The 18,190-nt window shown below is 37.4% G+C and overlaps 1 protein-coding gene across 1 annotated transcript in view; it reads right to left on the bottom strand.

Moving 5' to 3' along the window:
* The window catches only part of gpc5c (glypican 5c), a 110,293-nt gene that overhangs the window by 24,839 nt on the left and 67,264 nt on the right, over positions 1-18,190 (bottom strand). The window contains exons 7-8 of the mRNA XM_015012399.2: positions 14,534-14,654; positions 3,723-3,861 (exon numbers count right to left, since the gene is read on the bottom strand). Of these exons, the coding sequence (XP_014867885.2) occupies positions 3,723-3,861; positions 14,534-14,654 (260 nt within the window). The remainder of the gene's footprint in view (positions 1-3,722; positions 3,862-14,533; positions 14,655-18,190) is intronic.

The raw sequence follows: 18,190 nt of genomic DNA, 5'->3' as shown, positions 1-18,190 counted from the left end.
CTTTTCTGACTCATTTAGCTGTACCTTCATTTCATAACTGCTTATTTTGATGTGAAAGCAAGTCAAAAAGCTACATGGTGTTAGTTCTGGCACTGTTTGCACTGACTATGATGTTTTTCTCTCCACCTCATCTATGGCTGTGACACTGGGTACTTCCAACCTAATCTCCTCTTTCTGTTCTAACTTTTCTAAAACCAAAGGCAGATGTGTTCTTGTTTTCGGCAGGCTGTTCCAAACTTGTGATTATTTTGTGATAGAGGTGTAAGTTGAACCAAGTCGTTCCATGACTTGCTCAATAACTGTGTCAGCCTTTAGGGATTTGTGTGCTTTACACACACAATGGTGAACAGTGAAATCGACATCAAAATGAAATAAATACTGTGGCTTGCAACAGGATTCACCTCCTGAACTTTACCTCACTTTGTGTTGTTACAACCACAAACTTTGTTGTTATTTATTAGGGATTTAAAGTGATAGACCATCACGAAATGAATTTCCCTCTGGGATTAACAAAATATATCGATTCATTTGAAAGAGCAAAGTGGAAGAAATACTTAGCATGATTGTATAATTTGCATTACCAAAAAAACAAAAACAAAAAAAAAAACAAAACAAACTTAAAAATAAAAGCCTACCCATGTCTTAAGTCTTTTGTAGCTGCTAACAGTTTTTTCCCCCCCATGATATTCCTGTATTCAGCTTCTTGCATCCTTCCATCAAATCTTGCATCCTTCCATCAAATCGCCATGCTATAGGGATTCAAAGTAATCCTCATAGCATGAGGTCACCAGATGTGTTACCTTAGTGAAATGCAAGTTTAGTTTTCTGTTAAACATGGTGTTTTGCACACATGCCATAAAAGTTCAGTTCTGGTCTCATCTGAGCAGAAGAACTTGTTGGTGCCTCCCTTTCGTGTCTTTAAATTACAAACATGATTTGCGGTTTTTTTGTTTTTTTTTTAACACTTTTTCAAAAGGCCAGACTTGTGGCTGACATGTGACTAAGAGCTGTCATCAGATTCTCCCACATGAGTGTTTTATCTCTGGAGCTCCTCCTGAATTATCTTGGGCCTTTAGGCAGCTTCTCTTTAGCAAATCTCTGAGGCCGTCATAGAACAGCTGTATTTATACAGAAATCAATTTACAATGTATTGTAAAATCAACTTTACAACACATGTGCTTGCACAGATTTTGTTTCGGGGCCTCTGAGTACAGCTGAATCCCTGAATTCATGCCATAGTGGGGAAAAATATGCTTTATTTTGTGTCAAGTACCTTACAACAATACAAGTAATTTAGCCACATGTCTGGCTGTAAAATGTCAAAATATGGAATGAATACTTTGCATCAAACACATTGCTAATTTGTCTTCAGACAGTATTAAGAACAAATGGATCTGAATTCACGTGTGTCTTAGTGAGGGGTTGAAACAGAAGTTACTAGAAAGCATACATTTTCCTTTGCTGCTCTTCAGATGTTCCACCTTCCATTAATATGTGCATTTTCTTACTTCTCAATTTCTTCATAAGCAGACTGTCCTGGCAGATGTTGCTAGTTACCAAATGAGAATTGTGTTTTCAAGGTTGACTGATTCACATAATAATGCAGAACATAAATCTTAAGATCAGTCCCCTGTTTAGCTCCTTTTCTCTTATGTGATGTATAACCTCCTTTGCCATCTACATACTTGTTCAAAAGACTTCTTAAACCCCACGCCAGTCCTAGTATTGACATAAAACTTATGAAACATTTATTCAGATAGGTAAATGTATCTTGGGTAGCATTTTAGTTTCTGAAATATCTAATTGGTCTGTTATCTTTGGTTGTTTGCCATTCTGCTTATCTGTAGCATTTTGGCGTATCACAGCCCTGTTTTTTTTTTTTTTTAATACACCATCTGGAGGAAGTCTGTCGAAGGGAGCATATGTCTGAATAACTAAGAGCAGGATATGTGCAAATGCAATGCCTGGGGAAAACACAGGTTAATGTGTAGGCAAGCCAACGTTTCTGTAAAGTAGGCTTAATTCAAAAACATTCACAGCAAGGATAATATTTTCTTGTTCAAAAATTTGATGCGTCTTTCTATTCAAGTTTTGCGTCTTTAACAAACATTGTGATTCTGGGGCTTTTGTAGAGCGTTTTGTAGCTGCTGCAGATTTCAGACAACCCTATTCTGGCTGTCTATTTTTTTTTTTTTGCAAACCTGCCCAAGAAAACTGGAGGAAAAAAAAAAAAAAACTACTAGAACCCCAGACCACACTGTTGGTCCTGTCAGAAAAGGCAGAAAAAAAAAGTCTTGATCTGTCAAGATTTGAAGCATCCCTTTTCCTGAAAGAAAGATAGTGGTCTAAAGTATAAAGAAAAGTATTTTGGAGATTAATGTGTTTATGAGCTAATGAATAGCCCCTTTGGAAGCAGCTTCATAAATGATCCCGCGGCTAATGCGGTTAATAAGCCTCGGTCACGCCAGAAAATGTAGTACAGAAGAGGCACTCATAGCCCCAGAGAAGAGGGATAATATGGTTCATTAAAGATACGCTGATTTATCCCCTTTGTTCATGATTGTTGCAATGGCAGTTCGTACATGACCAGGTCTTGTTTAGCTGGCGCAGAAAGTACACCAGCATGTCCCTTGGCAAGAGGAGTAAGATCACAGCCAAGATCAAACAGGCAATACAGTATATAGTGAGAGTGCACTTTCTTCAAGAAAAAAACAAAAAACAGTAGACCATGTTCATAGAGATTTGTTACTGGAACACTTGAGTTTAATTATATGAACATTCTGCTTTCTTAAATTTGTCCTGCATGTTCTGTGGGTTGAAAGTCTTATTCACTCTACGGTAGAGTAAGCTACTGCCAGCCTCCTTAACAAATCTAGAAATTATTCAACTTTTCTCTAAGGAAATCTGCAATGTTTCCAAAATGTAAACTGCTGGATCCAAGACATAAGCTGTATTTAGTTATTGTAGATATCACGCCTGGAAGCTGCAGTATAGGTTTGTCCTACACAGAGGAGAACACGTTCAGCTTACGGGTGTGGAGACATTACATTCAGCAAGGAGCAGTTCCACCTTTTCTGAGTGATGGGTGATAAATTGAGTCTGTTCATTAACTTTTAATGAAGTCCTCTGTTTAATACAACAGAGGATGGTTAATCCTCCTTATAACTTGGACCTTTGGAGCTCTACCACAACCAGAAGCCCTAGAGTATATATCTTACAACTTAACTAAGCAACAGAAAATCTTTTCTGACATGATTTCTAATATTAAAAGCTAACATCTACTTACTTTGTACATCCAAAATATTTTAGTTTGAAACACTAGTAACCAATTAAGTGTCTTACAAAAACATGAAACGGTGTTGCTTTTTGACTGAAACCCTTTCACTGAGATCATTGCATGCTTTATAAAAATGGACCCCCATCCTCCAGGTTTAAGAGACTGAGTGAATATTCTCAGTTAGCACATGACCTCACATCTTCTTCGCTATAAACATGTTTGTGTCGGTGCTGAGAGAGGTATCTGGGCTGACTCTTTTCAAAGTAAAGTCTTGATTGGTTACATAATATCAGGAAAAGAAGGTTGAAAAAAGTCAAGTATGATAGTGACAGTTTAAATCTCAACTAGACAGACTCTGGATATAATGTGGAATATAAAAATTGGATAATTCTTGTTGGTGTGTGGTCGTAGAGGTGACATTCGCCCAGGTTGGTGTGTGACTTACAGTTTTGTTCGTCATCATCTCCTGAGCTTTGGCAACCATCTTCATCATCACAGTCTGCGGTGCTTCCTTGCTCTTCCCCACTGCCTGGTTCTTCCCAGACCTCAATTTCATTGAGATTTGGGAACTTCTCCTGGGTTTCCTATGGAAACAGATAATAGAGAATTAGCCTACACTAGAGTACCATTTTCAGACTATAAAAAAACAAACAAAAAAAAAAACATAGAAGAGATACATTTTCATAAAACTGAACAAATTTGCAACACTATTCATAGGGTGAGTGAGTAAATAGTTTGCCATGACATGATGATTCAAATATTTAATTGGTATTATGCAAATATTTAAAATAGCAAATCTAGTGTTTTTAATTAATTACAATATGAACATCAATATAAAGCAGGCATAATTAACAAGGACAAATATATATTTGTAAGCAGATTAAAATAGTGAAATGGTTTAGGAAATCTGACGGACTGAGTGTGAAGAGACGAGACAGGCCAAACTCAATTTTCTTATGGTGAGGGCGAGAGTAATAAGAAAGTGAACAACAGGGTGTTGTCAACCTCATTGACAACCTCAAGTCATACAATAAATAAGATTTTGAAATAGGAACATGAATGACACTTTAAGTTTAGCATGGTGCATGTCAGAAAGGAAAGAAAAACTGCTTCGTTAGTTTTCTTGTGAAACATTTCAAGATGAAACATGACCTACTCTGCCTCGACGCATCAAGTCTTGTAAATGTTGGCTAGAGCTCTAAATATCCTGGGGTAGATCAACATGGGTGGTGCACAACAGCAAAAGGCCCTAGGTGGTAGGATTATGTGTTCCATTTATTTCCAAGCATGTTTCCAGAAAAACATTTACTCAAACGAAAATAGCAAAAAGTGTTTTTTTTCTACATGCATCATATTTGTGTTTTTTGTCATATCATTCCATACTTTGTAAGGGGATATGTTCTACCTGAGGGATAGGGGCGAAAAATATAATGAATCCAACCCATTGAATGTATGACATCACAAACACCTTTTTTGATACTATGGTCTACTCATGTCTGTTCACATGCACTATTATTGGTGCATAATAATAACAGAGATTCACACAGAAGACATATTAACTAAAAACATGTCGATAGACGAATGTAATGAATGTAAAGAGTAATTAGTGTTGAGGGATGACAAATATCTTTGACACCTGCTCTAAGGGTGACCTGTTAAAATTCCCTACAACAAAACCTTTCAGGGGACTCCACAGTGGTTCATACTAAAGTAGTATTTAGGAAGTTATGCAAAGTACAATTGTGGATCAGCAGGTATAATGCACGTACGGTATTTGATCAAAACCAAGAGACCAAGACATACAGTGAACAAGTAAAAACCTATGAAATTATAGGAAAACCTGTAAACAGCTTGACTTTTAAAAATGTTAAAAAAAATAAAATAATTTTCTTCGTCATTAGACGGATTATTGCATTTTTCAACAGCGTGTAATAAAGTAGGCAACTGTAAATTACTGTGCCACAAAAATACGTTTCTGACATTGTATCTCAATGCAATGTGCTATAGTGCAACTGTACAACTATGGCACAAGCTCAGTGTTGATGAATTAGATATACTGATATGATATAGGGCCTTAAAAACAATGTGGTAAGACAGATCCCTTACAGCCAAAACAAATGAAAAGAATTCCCGAGCGGACATCTCAGCTTCCAGCTTTGCAACAGTTAGTCACATGAAATGCTCAGAAATGATGTATTTGTACAGGTTTTGTTTAAGGGTTGGATGAAATTACAACCTGTCTATGTTGGTATCCTGAGCATATTTTGACTCTTTAGAAATTGTAAACTGATATTCTGTGTTCAAAATGAAAGAACAATGAGCGATATCACAGCCTGTCATTAACAGCAGACTAATGTTAACAGCTGCCAATTTAAGATTAAATAAAAGGCATGGGAAAATGTAGCAAAGCCAATCAAAATATGTGAATATTTATCACTACCAGATAAATGATATGTAGTGAGAAAACATCCCCTATAAGAAAGATGAAAAACATCTTAATCTCATCCAGAGAATAATGATGGTCAACTCTATGACCTATCTTGACTTGTCATAAAGGTGTTGTTTATATCTAAAACTAAAAAAAAAGACAATATGTTTAACACTTATTTCCATTGTCATACAGATTTAGAAAATAGTTTACATAATCAGTACCTCATTAACACCACAGAGCATTATTTTAATAGAGTTAACTGAAACACCTTTGTTTTCAAAGGTGTTGGAAAACACCCGTTTGTCAAATGAGGACTGTCCTGCAAATAATACAATGTTTGACATGAAGGTAAATTGTAAAAAAAAAACAAAAAAAAAACATGAAAGTGGATCCATTGGAAAGAGAAAAGGTTATACTGTGACTATGCTGTTTGACAGGTGCTTCCAGTTATGTAAGATGGTATCCATCCAGGAGAAAAGTGCTTGAAAAAAGGAATTCCAACCTTTCATTACTCTGGCATCTCAGGAGAATTGAAATATTTTCAAAAGACTTGATGAAATAGTTTGCTAGTCCTGCTTATAACGTGCAAACTAATTTTCCCCTCTCTTTCTTCTTAAAAAGATTCTTTAGTCAGAGGATGATAGGGTTTTAGAGCTTCAAAGGATAAATTGCTGCAAGCATCCACAGAAAAGCTTGTACTGGAAGGAAAAATCAGTTGCCTTTAGAATATGCACTGCTTATCAAAATTTTAAGACCAGTTGAATAATGGAAAGAATTCACATTTTGCACTTTTGAAACTAAAGATTCTAAGTTGTAGCTTCACAATATAAAAAGACGAAATGTGAGGGAGCAAGTTATTGCAAACCACCACTGAAATAGGCTGTCCATCATCTGATCAAAAGTTTAAGATCACATCATTCAAAAGACTAAAAATAAATGACTAGATGACTGGTGCTGAGGTTGGACGCAGTAGACAGTAATTTTAAACTTCTTAAAAGATCCTGAGGGTTACGGAAAGGTCAAGTGGCAGACCCCAAAAAATGTCACTGGCAATGAGCTGGAGGATTCAATTCACTGTCTGTCAAGATACACAACCAAATTAAGCTTGTCACTGGCGCCAATTGCAATGGCATAACCATTTAAGAACAAAAAACTTCTTCTTCAAAGGCCTCAACTCCTTCAGTGGCATAACATTGCCCGTTTAGGGTTTCCACGAAAGCACCAAACATGACACATTGACAGGTGAAAGAAATTTTTATTCTCTGATGAGAAAAAAAAAATTTACCTTGATGTCCACATGGCATGTTTGCTGTAAAATGGTTACTCTGAATTTTTGGTCTCACTCACATTTTTTTTTTCTTTTTTGCATTTTGAAGTTCTATTCAGAGCCTTCTTAAGATCCAACAGTGCAAAATGTAAATTACTGCCATTTTTCAACTGGTCTTAAAACTTTGATCAGGTCTGTATCTAAAATAGGCACACACACTTATATTCAAATCTAGTTTGACTTTCACTGGAAAGTCTAACAATATGCAAGTCAGCAAACAAGGACTCCTACTCTAAAATGGAAACATACGCTTTTGATGAAAGATGGTAAAAATAATCTATTATTGATGCCATCTGATTCTCTGCTGATGATTTAAAATACAACCTCTTTATTCAGGTCATTGGTGGTGAAACTGAAAAAAAAAGATAGGATGTTAAAAACAATCTGCAGGGAACAGAGGAGAAAAATGGCTATCAATAACAAAAAACATTTGCCCTAACACATATAACATATTAAAATAAATATTATTTTCCTTTAATGAATCAGTAATTTATATATATATATAAGCAAATTGATTTACATTTTCAGTACAAGATAAATCTAAGAAAATAGAAATGTCCCGAAATCAGACCATAAAAAATAATACTCTAAATGAAAATAGAGATGAGCATTCTTGAAATGCATAACCGAATTTTAAACGATAGCAGAGCAACACACCCCTCCTCGACATGCTGCCACAAGCTGATTGTGTTACTAACTGCTAGTGACACCTTATTGGCTGTGGCCTTATATAACGCTCGTGAGTCATTCACGGCAATGCACTGTTTTGTTAAGATCGTCACGCCCTGCACCTTTCAGACACTCGCTGAAGCATATTGCATGTGTGTATAATGTATGTGTATCATAATAAACTTGGACTTATGGTTGGTGAATGACAGACAACAGTTGGAGCAGCAGTTGCATTTTTTTTTTTTTCTGAGCATGTTTCAACAACCGCTTTGATGACAAAAAATTGTGAGAAAATATGAGGCTGCTTCTGCGTTGCTGGGAACATGAAATACTTCACGCATCAAACTGAGCTCCACTTGTCCTCCATGGGAAACAATTTAAACGGTTTAAAAAGCAGCTCTGACAAGGTACCACTTGAGGTCATTTGCCAGCAATGCCCATTATAATGGTAATAATCAGCCCACACGCTGGATTAATGAGAGCAGCCTTCACAATGCATGTACTTTCAATATTTCAGTAGCCACCAAAAGAAAAAAAGTGACCTTCTTTTCTACTGCCAATAAACTGCATCTATTAGTCCTTTAAAACAAATTCCCTCTTTGGAGAATCATCGAAACAACAGACGCAACAAAAGCTTAAAATCCCTCACAATAATTATGAAAATATTTGTTTTATTCCTGCACAGATTCAAAACTTTTCAATTTCTCAAACTACTTTCCGATAAATTCAATTAAAAATGATGTAACTTTTTGGGTGTATTTTTTAACTTTCATCTCCAGACTAAAGAGCTACATTTAGATCCAGGCAACAAACCTTGTTATGTCAACATGTGTTGTAATAACTACATTTGCAAGATTGAAACTTAACTATACACACAGCTGTAGTTCTTGCAGGAATGGTGTCCTGGGAAAGCCGCCCCTTCTGTCACATTCCAACCAATTAAAATGCAAACAACTACCTATAGGTAATGCAGTCTGTCAGTATCTCATCCATCCAAGCAACAGGCGTAATTCGTGCATGTGAAATTTCGAGCTCGTACACGTAGATGTGCAGATGCCAGGAGAGTATGTGGACAGGAAAAAATAGGTAGGTCGATTAATCTGCGTTATGTAATATTAACCCGTTAATATTTTCAGATTAATTGGATGCGCTAGCGCATTATCATTGACAACCCTAGCTTCAAGATATGAAACAATATGGTCGTGAATTTACCTTAACTTACATATTTTCTAAAAGTTACCAACGATACCCAATTGTATGTTTCATAGGAGGCAAGACTGCTATGGAAATGAGGGATTTTACTGTAGCACGTATAGGCATCCTGGTATCTGTTGGAGTTTGATAAGGATCAATCTCCCTTTCAGCACTTTCATGAAATGTCCCCAAGGTATGTACAAAGTAATGTTCTGTGGAAAACGGTTTCTTTTTGTTCCCAAAAAGGATGAGTCTGAAACAACTAAAGCTGCAAGCATCCTGAGTGGCAAAGGGGCAAAATGACCAGCAACCTCCAAAGTCTAGATCTCTATCAGAGTAGGGCTGGTGAGCAGCTGACATGATGGCATTGGAAAATATTTGTTTGAAAGCTTGCAGGTTTTGTTAATCTTATTCCATCTTTTTTCTATTTAGTGTTTTTGCTAACTTTGTAGTTGTTTAGCACACTTAGCTTCCCTTGAGTCAATCGTGAACATTATGGCTTTAGGGTTAACACAGCTAACGTTTTAATTAGCGGTGCCCGCTGCTGATTCTGAATGTTTGTCCCTCAGCAACAGCTTCTGTTGTTGCTGGCATGAGATGTTGGCAATGAGGCAACAATTGGTATTGTGAATTTTTAAAATACCTTGTGATAATTTGGGGCCAGTTCAACTCAAAATAGTCTAATTCTTGACAAGCAAATTAGATTTTCGTAGCTATGTGCCACCACCACTAGCAAGTTTTAGGTTTTCTACGTGTCAAGGCTTACTTTTTCTTTTTTTTTATACTAATTCATTCATTTTGTAAGTTTTTTTTGACCCTAGTGTGCTTTATTTGACAGTGTGTCAACATGGAAGTGGGTTGTGAGAGAGGGGGAGGATATGCGGCAAACAGGCCGGGACTCAAACCTGTGATGACCGCGTAGAGGCCTCAGTCCTCTATGGGTCCTCTACATGGCCTCGGGGTAAAGCACATGGATCATGCGCTCTGCCCTTGCGTCACTGCAGACTTCCTTTCTTTAATGATGAGTTGGTAACCCAAAAATGAGGCAAAAAAGTCACATCTGGTGGGATATTTAGAAGCTTTGCATTAAATTACAGATGCAAAAAAATGTTATGATCAAATTACAGTCTGGCTTCACAAAGTTTGGTTGCCAGGCGAAAACACAGGACTGTGTAGACAGACCTGTTACTGTATTGTTGCCACAGCAGCAGCAAAAAAGAAGCAGAGCTCCTCTGAAGACCAAGTTCATCATCTTTTTCAAGTGGAAAGAATTTGTCCCCTCCCTGTGACATGCTGCCAGCTAACTCCAGGCTCTTTCTTCATCCCTGGGCTCCAGTAATGCTTTACAGCTCAAACCCCCTTAGACTAAGACATAAAAATCCATTCTGTGTTGCAGTCAGAAAATATATTATTGTTTTTGCTAAAATAGCATTGGAATTAGAAAGGAAACACAATGAAGTATATTTAATTGCTAGGATGATTGATCTCAAAGGAAGCTTCTCCAGTGTGGTATCTCACTGAGCTGTTTGTTAAGTAGCACAGCAAAGCGGTAGTCAGCCTAATCAATCACCCAACATGTTTCTCTCAATTCCAATTCTATGCTCTGTATTTTTAAGAAAATCTTTAAAGCGGTGCTCCGACATTTCAGTTATCCCAACTTCCTGCTATTTTTATTTATTTTTTTTTTTTAATGATACTGTCTGGGTTTGTACGTGTTGATGTTAATCTGTGAGTCTGTGTGTCACATTCTATTTAGAAAAGAAATGGTTTTACACATTCACAAATGTTCTGACCTCATGAGAACGAAATGAGCATTCTTAAAGGACCCACACCCATAAACAGCTGGACTTAATGCTATTAATCAAACGTGCATTACACAACATTTATTGTCCACTTTAGCAGTATTTACAGGCAGAGAAGATAGTGAAATAAAGAAGATAGTCATGGGAGATCAACATGGGTGGATTCTGATCTGACTTAGTAAATAGATCCTTTTATAGAACAATGTAACATTAGGTTTGACATTTGCATGCATGTGTTTTTATTTTTTTTTCCTGTTAAGATGTCATTTCAAATTCTAGTTTCATAAAACGTTTTGCGGATTTGCAAGTGGTGTATTTCTGCATTCACCACGTAAAGCTGTCAAGCACGCCACATGATTGTGAGAACCCGACAACTGTACTGTCTGTCTTTTTATGTTTAAAACGACACTCAAGCTCTTCTCTGTGCATATGCAAAATAATTATATTGATAAATTTCAGGTAAAAGTCTGTGATGTCTCAGCAGGAGATTTCTTGTTTAGATAAACTCGGAGAGCACAGCAAGAAAACATCTTGTCTTGCTTTTCTTCCTCTGTTCTTTCAAGTTTTTTTTTTTTTTCAATGATATAGTTTAGTTCAGAGCATTTTATAAACTTTATGTTGCATTGAGGAATGTGGACTTACAGTTCAAGGACACAGCATTGAAACTCAGTCATTCGAGCAAGCTACAATCAGCTGAGGGAACAAACTGTGCACTGCAATCTTTAAAATTAAAGAAGAAAAAAAAAACCTAGATAAATGGGCCTTGAAAGTAAACACAACTTGTGAAAACATGTTGCCATCATTCAGTTTGCAAAACCGCCTATCCCCTCTGTCATCGAACGAGAGGAGGGGTACACGCTGTATAGATGTCAGACCGTTACTGGGCCAAAAATGAGACAAATGGGACCAGTGATCATACAAAACCACAAAAGAACAAGCAGAAAATACAAACCTTTTGTTCAGGTACAACAAATTTGTAGTCTATTTTGTACTGTTTTTTTTTTTCCCCCCTCCCACTCTTGCAGGAAGAAAACTTTGTATAATGACTAATGAGGGGCTTCAAAAAATAAAATAATAAACTATTACAGGAGATTAAAATGTTCTTTTTAAATGTCATTTTTCCCTGCAATTATGTTTTTGCCAGTTTTGATATTGTTTAGTCAGGCCTGCATTTCAGCGTTACTCCTCAGAAATGATCAAAACTCAAATAAAGCAAGAGGAGATTATTGCTAAAATAACAGCGCTTCCAGCAATTGCTGGTGTGGTCCACATAAATACTAGATTGTTTGTGCTTAATCAAGAAAGATGCCGCAATTAATTTAATGATCTGAACTCTTACTATACCATCTGTTTTATGCATTGACCAGTCTCTTTACCAAGTACACCTATTCATTTGCTTGCTCAAATGCTGAATCAGTCCATTCCATCTCTATTCATAAGAGCACTTTAAAACAACCACAGCTGACGCAATTTGTTGTACACACACAAAAGAAAACTCCTTACAGCACTGTTATTGTCCCACCAACGTAGGACAATAACAGTGTGGGGAATGTTGCCTATTCTGATACGTCGTCATTTCAGATGATGAAAAGAAAATGTGCCATAAGTCATGTGAAGGTGTGGTCCATCCTGCCTTGCCTCAATGTTTCAGGCTCTGTTGATGGTGAAATGATATGGAGGATATTTTATTGGCACGTTTGAGTCCCTTCTGTTCTGCAGAAACTCTGAAGGGAGCAAAAATACCTACTGAGGTAAATGAAGAAGATTCGGGTCAGGTCCAAAAAAACCATTGGTGAGTGAATTAAGTTGGAGCCATTCACTAATGTAAACCATGAAATACTGGTAGGATGCAGTGTGTTTTTCGAATGCAGTTTAAAGCTACTGAGAATATAGTTCTGTTCAAATATATTGGGAATACTGTCCAATCTATTGCATGAAGATGGAGCTGACAAATTTGTACTGCACAGTCGGTGAGAAAATAAAACACTGGTCTATTCAAACATGCAGGTGTATGCTTATTCTTTAGAGCTTTAAAACTGTATACATTGAAAACTTTTAGCTTTCCTGAGAATCACTCAACTATTATTTAGTTGTTTCACAATGTTTGTGTTGTTTGGAGTTGACTAATTGTATCATTTACCTTTAGGCCAGTTAATGTAAATTATTCAGAGAACACCGACCAGTCTTTCAACAATTTAAAAACATCCAATGTCCTTAAAGAACGTACCAATGAAAGACACTATGGAAATTACACCATATTCTAAGATTTGGTTAAACTGTCAAATAATTAAAGTGGAACTCAAGACATGAGCTGAACAGTGACAGTAAAAAAAAAAAAGAAAAAAAAAAGGAAGCTTCTCGGTTACATTATGAGAGTGTAACGGTATTAACTAATTCTGTTGAATGAGGATATAATTCAGAACAAAATCCCTTTGATCCGTTATGTGAGAAATGTCAGAAGTAAGCCGTAGTCCAACACAAACAGTACAAATCAACTTGTTTGATTTTAGTAAGTACTATCAACAGCAGTAGAAGTAGTATTTCGATAAGCATTTAATTGTTATTTTTGATATTGGCAAGCCTTACCATTATGTAAAAGTGTAACTGTAGTTTTGCTAGTTGTGACATGGGATGTTTAATCCTACGATTTTATATGAAATAGCCATAAAACTCTTGCAAAGCTCTGTCACTTGGTCTGGATTCAAGGTGCACTCTTCAACTCTCTAAATGTCAATGGGACACCTGCTCAACTCTGCATAGTTTCCATGACAACAAGGTACTTGACAGCTGCAATGCACAACAGGATGCTGAAGTTTAACAGAAGTGATCTTGAGCTGTCAGTGGCAGACAGGCAGAGAGGTTGACAGGCGGACTGGGAGATATGAGCGATACAAGAACAGGGGGCGGGGGGGGGGAATATTCATGAAAAAAAAAAAAGACTGAGATAAAGGCAAGAGAATGAAAGCAGATAGAAAGAACCACGATATCAGTTCAAATAAGAGCAACAGAGAGGCTCAGTAACAGGGAGAAACAAAGACAAATGAGAACACACAAGAGAAGGTTTCTTTGATGCATTAGTAGCATGAGCAATTGAATAGACATAGGCAGAGTAAAATAAGGGAAAAAGAAAGTGAGATCTACAGATATAGAGAGGGCAGTGACTGATACTATTTGTAGGCATAATTTCAAGGGCAACAAAAGGGCAGTCAGGCAAAGGGGAACAAAATCCTTGTCCGTTTGTCTCCTCAAATGGCCTCTAGGGAAGCTCTGAAATGGGCCTTTTCTTCTTGGTCCTTTTCAGCTCTAAGCCCCATCTACATGACAAACAGTGTCACTTTGAAGCTGCTTGTGTCATCTGTGCCTATCTGTCACTCATTCCTGACCTTTTGCTCTCCCCTCTCATCTCTTTCCTTTTTTCTTTTTTTTCTACAGTAATTCCACTTTTTTTGTCAGGGTTTCCTTTTCCCTCAAAATCCTTTTCATTTATGTTCGACTTTGGTCTGTTCAGAAAACAAGAACATGACAAAGATAATTCAGTGGATCAGCATTTCCCTGTGTTGCATGTATTTAAAAGAGTATTTAAAACAAGGATAAATGGGTTTCATGATGGTTATTGATAATGTCATTGGTAATGATAGGTAACTCTTGATGCTGAAAAGGATTGTATTTATTCAGCAACATAAAGCGTAATTAGTAAAAGTATCTGTATTCTTCAGTGGCACCCCTAGGTCAGTCCATGTATTACCAGGATGAAACACACAGGCTCACTTTTGAGTAAAAAAAATGCAATTATCGTTGACAGATGTCCGAGTGGTAAGACAGCGGTCTCCTACCTGGTTGAAGTGCTCCAGCCTTTTCTTGAACTCAGCAATTGTAGGATCCATGCTGCGAACTTTGACCTCTGGGTTTTGCCTCTGGGCATGCAGACCATTTCTGACGATTCTAGCGTTATAGCTGGGGAAATAAATGTAAAATCAGCAAGATTAATGTTATCACTTACTTACTTTAAACTTCAATCAATGTCTTATTTATGAGTAGATCAGTGACAGGGATGCATGTTGTTAAAAAGAGGAAAACTGCACAAGCTTGGGCAAATTACTCCCTCTACTCTGGATTGCTCTGCTGGATTGGATTGGTGTTCTGCATTCATTTCCAGCTCTATGAATCCAGTACAGAAATAAGGCAAACAGTGGGAGCAAAACAACACCAACAAACACTTTACAAACTACTTTCCCTACATTACTATAGTACTCTTTATTTTTGCATGTCTTTGTAATGCTGTCTGAATTACTTTTGGATTTATATACTGATATAAATTATTAATTTGTGAACTTAAAAGGATATTAGGGGATTGACAGGTACTGACACTAAATCAATAGATGCTTCCAGCAGCAGCGCTACGGTGATAAAGCGATTATGGATGGCTATAGTCGGTGTGTTTGTACAGACATGTTTATAGGTATGACATGCATTTGTGGTTGTGCTTACTCGCACATCTATGCATTCATGCAAATTTGAGTGGAGGGAATCATAAAAGTGCTGAACCTGAGAATTTGTGGCCTGTGATCTGAGCAATGTGTTGATGAGGTCTGCGCTCCATCAACTTGCTGAAATGGCACTTTACTGATCGGGCCAATAAAAATCGCCCCTCTTAACCCTGTCAAGCTGCACATTAACTTTACATCCCATTGTTCTTCTTTTTTTTTATTATTATTATTATTTATTCATCAATGAATTGCTTGATTTACTTTAGTGTGTTTGGAAAGCTGAGTTACAAGTCTCCCAAGGCGCACACTCACACAGATAACCGTATCTTTGTTTTGACAACAGCTAAAAGCTCTTACTGCTGCCAACTCTAAATCTTTTCAGGATGGAAACAATCAATAGTCTTCCAGCGTCACTCCACCAAATAAAATAATAAAATGTAAAATCAAACATCTGTGGGTTTGGGAGTGTATGCATGTCTGTCTCTAGGCTTGGCTCGCGATGACAGTACTGGAAATTATCACATCAGACTGGATACTAGAGAGAGAAAAAAGACGTTTCATGGTGAGTCTGGCGCAGTGCTAGGCTAACCACATTTCATTGGAGTAACATTTGATAGCACATAAGGGACATGACAAATGATGCAGCAGGATATCCCGGGATAATTACTTGATAGCAAATTTAGTGTGCTAAACAGTATAATCCAGCGGTTTATGGCACAGATCAGACTTCAGTAACAGCAATTAAATGCTTAAATCTTTACACACTTTGCCTTACTTTAACAAAACAACATTCTGCTCATTTCTCTCCTCGAGTCAAATGTTAAGTGTCAGCAAACATTGCAAATGATTACCTACACATGTATTACATTTGACTCATGAGTCTCTGGCCCCTTTCGGTGGAACTGTAGCAGTCATCGCTGAATGCCCCATTAACACACACTCTTAAAGGCTGCTTTGTCTGGATCCTCTCTCTGCTCACAGCACACAGTAGCAGTGACCTCCGCTCCCTGTTTTCAACTTCTAACTGAACTCTCTTGATCTTTTTAAAAGGCCTGCAGGAATGCTTTCTGTGTTTGAAGCAGAAATCAAAATCAAATATTCATCTTCAAAGTGCAGTGGGGAGACAGCAAAGTGAACTTGTACCTCATTATCCTGATTCTGGATATTTTTATGTGTACTTTTCATAGAGTTATGGCTTTGGTTAAAAAAAAAAAAAAAAAGTGCGTGTATTTAAATGTGGTTTATAGAGATTGTGAGTTGTAGCAATGACGTCATTCTATTTCATCCATCCTAAAGCCAGATTGGATCTGTGTTTGGAATTGTTTTCCTGTTGGAACATGCTTTCGTGTTGGTTAGGTTGTTGAGGAACACCTGATGAATAGACAGAGCCATTGTGAGGCAAGTTTTACACCAAACTGGGCGTTTGTAAAAGTAAAAGTGTCAAGTAAAACACCGCCCGGAACAATTATTTTATGGTTGGTTAGATGAGATTTGACCACAGTGATCAGGAACAATTTGGCAGAAATCTAAGTGATGCTTTTAAAGCTGAGAGCGCTGTTCCAGCTGTCAGGCATGGTGGGAGTAAAATCATGCTGAGCACTTGACAAAGTGGATGCAACAATACTATGAATACCTCTAAATTTAATAATTTTACCTACAATCAAAGGCAAGATGGCTGAACTTGAACACAATCGGATGTTCCAGCGGGACAATGATCTCATAAAGCACTGTTGATTTTGGAATGAATAAGGCTTACTTGGGTTTTCTGTATTTGCCCAGATCTCAACCCATCTGAAACGTTGTGGGCAAGGAAACAAAAACACTGCAAAGCCTACCATTGCTGACAGGAAAATTAGGTCAAGTCAAGGAAGCAAGAGTAAAAAATGTCATCTATAAACAAGAACTGTAAGTGTGAGACTGTTTATACATAAAACTATGTTACTGACGGTTCTACCGTTACAGCTGGAAAGAATGTTGCAGGTGGTGCAACAGATAATTTGATTATAAAGGCTCCTTTCTCCAGACTGTTGTTGAGTGGAGAAGGTAAAGTGTATCAAATCAATAAAGTCATTTTATGACTTACCGTCTGAGTCAATCTAGCTTGCTTGTAGCATTTCTCAAATTTGTAAACCTCTCATTTGCAGCTTTACATTACATTTCTTAAGCAGAAATTAGCATGACGTCACCTGTCAATCATTCTTTGGGGTTTGTCAGCAACTGAACAAGCGGTGGCCGCACATTGAGCCGAGGTTTGCGCCCCTTATCTGGAGAAACTGAACAACCTACCATAGCGCATCTAGCTGAGCCAGCTATGTCCAGGACCGCGTAAGGCTATGTTTACCTGTCTTCTGAGTCAGCAACCCGTGACGTAATATCGGCTTGTGCATGCGCATTGTCACAAGGTAGGGCGGATTGTTGGATAGTATAGATAGTCGGAATATCTGTGTTCATCATCGTTAAAGTGCTGTCATACAGATTTCGAGGAAAAATAATAGGAAATCATGGTCCATCATTATCAGTGGGGAACATGCAATCTCGACAGCCATTACCCAGAGTTTGCTAATTGTGATTGGGGGCGGCGTCATGTCAATGAGTCACATGGTAAAATTGTGTCATTCACTTTATTAATAAATTCAGGTATTAAACATAGAGAAAAATGTATTATTATTATTATTATTACTATTAGTAGTAGTAGTATTGTTATAATTACAACATAATTTTGTGCATAGTGCTTAATAAAGGACAATTTAGTAAATGTTGCCATCTACATCATTAAAACCAGGCAACACTGGAAAAGCTGCTATACCGCTATTTCTTCCTGCCCTTTTAAGAGGAAAGCCTGAAGTCACAAGTGAGTCCAGCAGGGAAAGCAAGGGAGGGGTCTAGTGGATGTCTGTAGCCAGCTAACTTTACGAGCTGGGCTTGGACATGTTGAAATAGTCTGAACGAGAGGTTTTGTTCTGAAAGGCCAGACTGTTCTCACACACTGTGAGCCTAGGAGCC

This window comes from Poecilia mexicana, unplaced genomic scaffold (assembly GCF_051168715.1).
Source record: "Poecilia mexicana isolate PSO_F unplaced genomic scaffold, ASM5116871v1 scaffold_17, whole genome shotgun sequence".
NCBI classification, from domain to species: domain Eukaryota; kingdom Metazoa; phylum Chordata; class Actinopteri; order Cyprinodontiformes; family Poeciliidae; genus Poecilia; species Poecilia mexicana.
The sequence above is the reverse complement of the archived record's forward strand: the minus strand, read 5'-3'. Positions and strand labels throughout refer to the sequence as shown.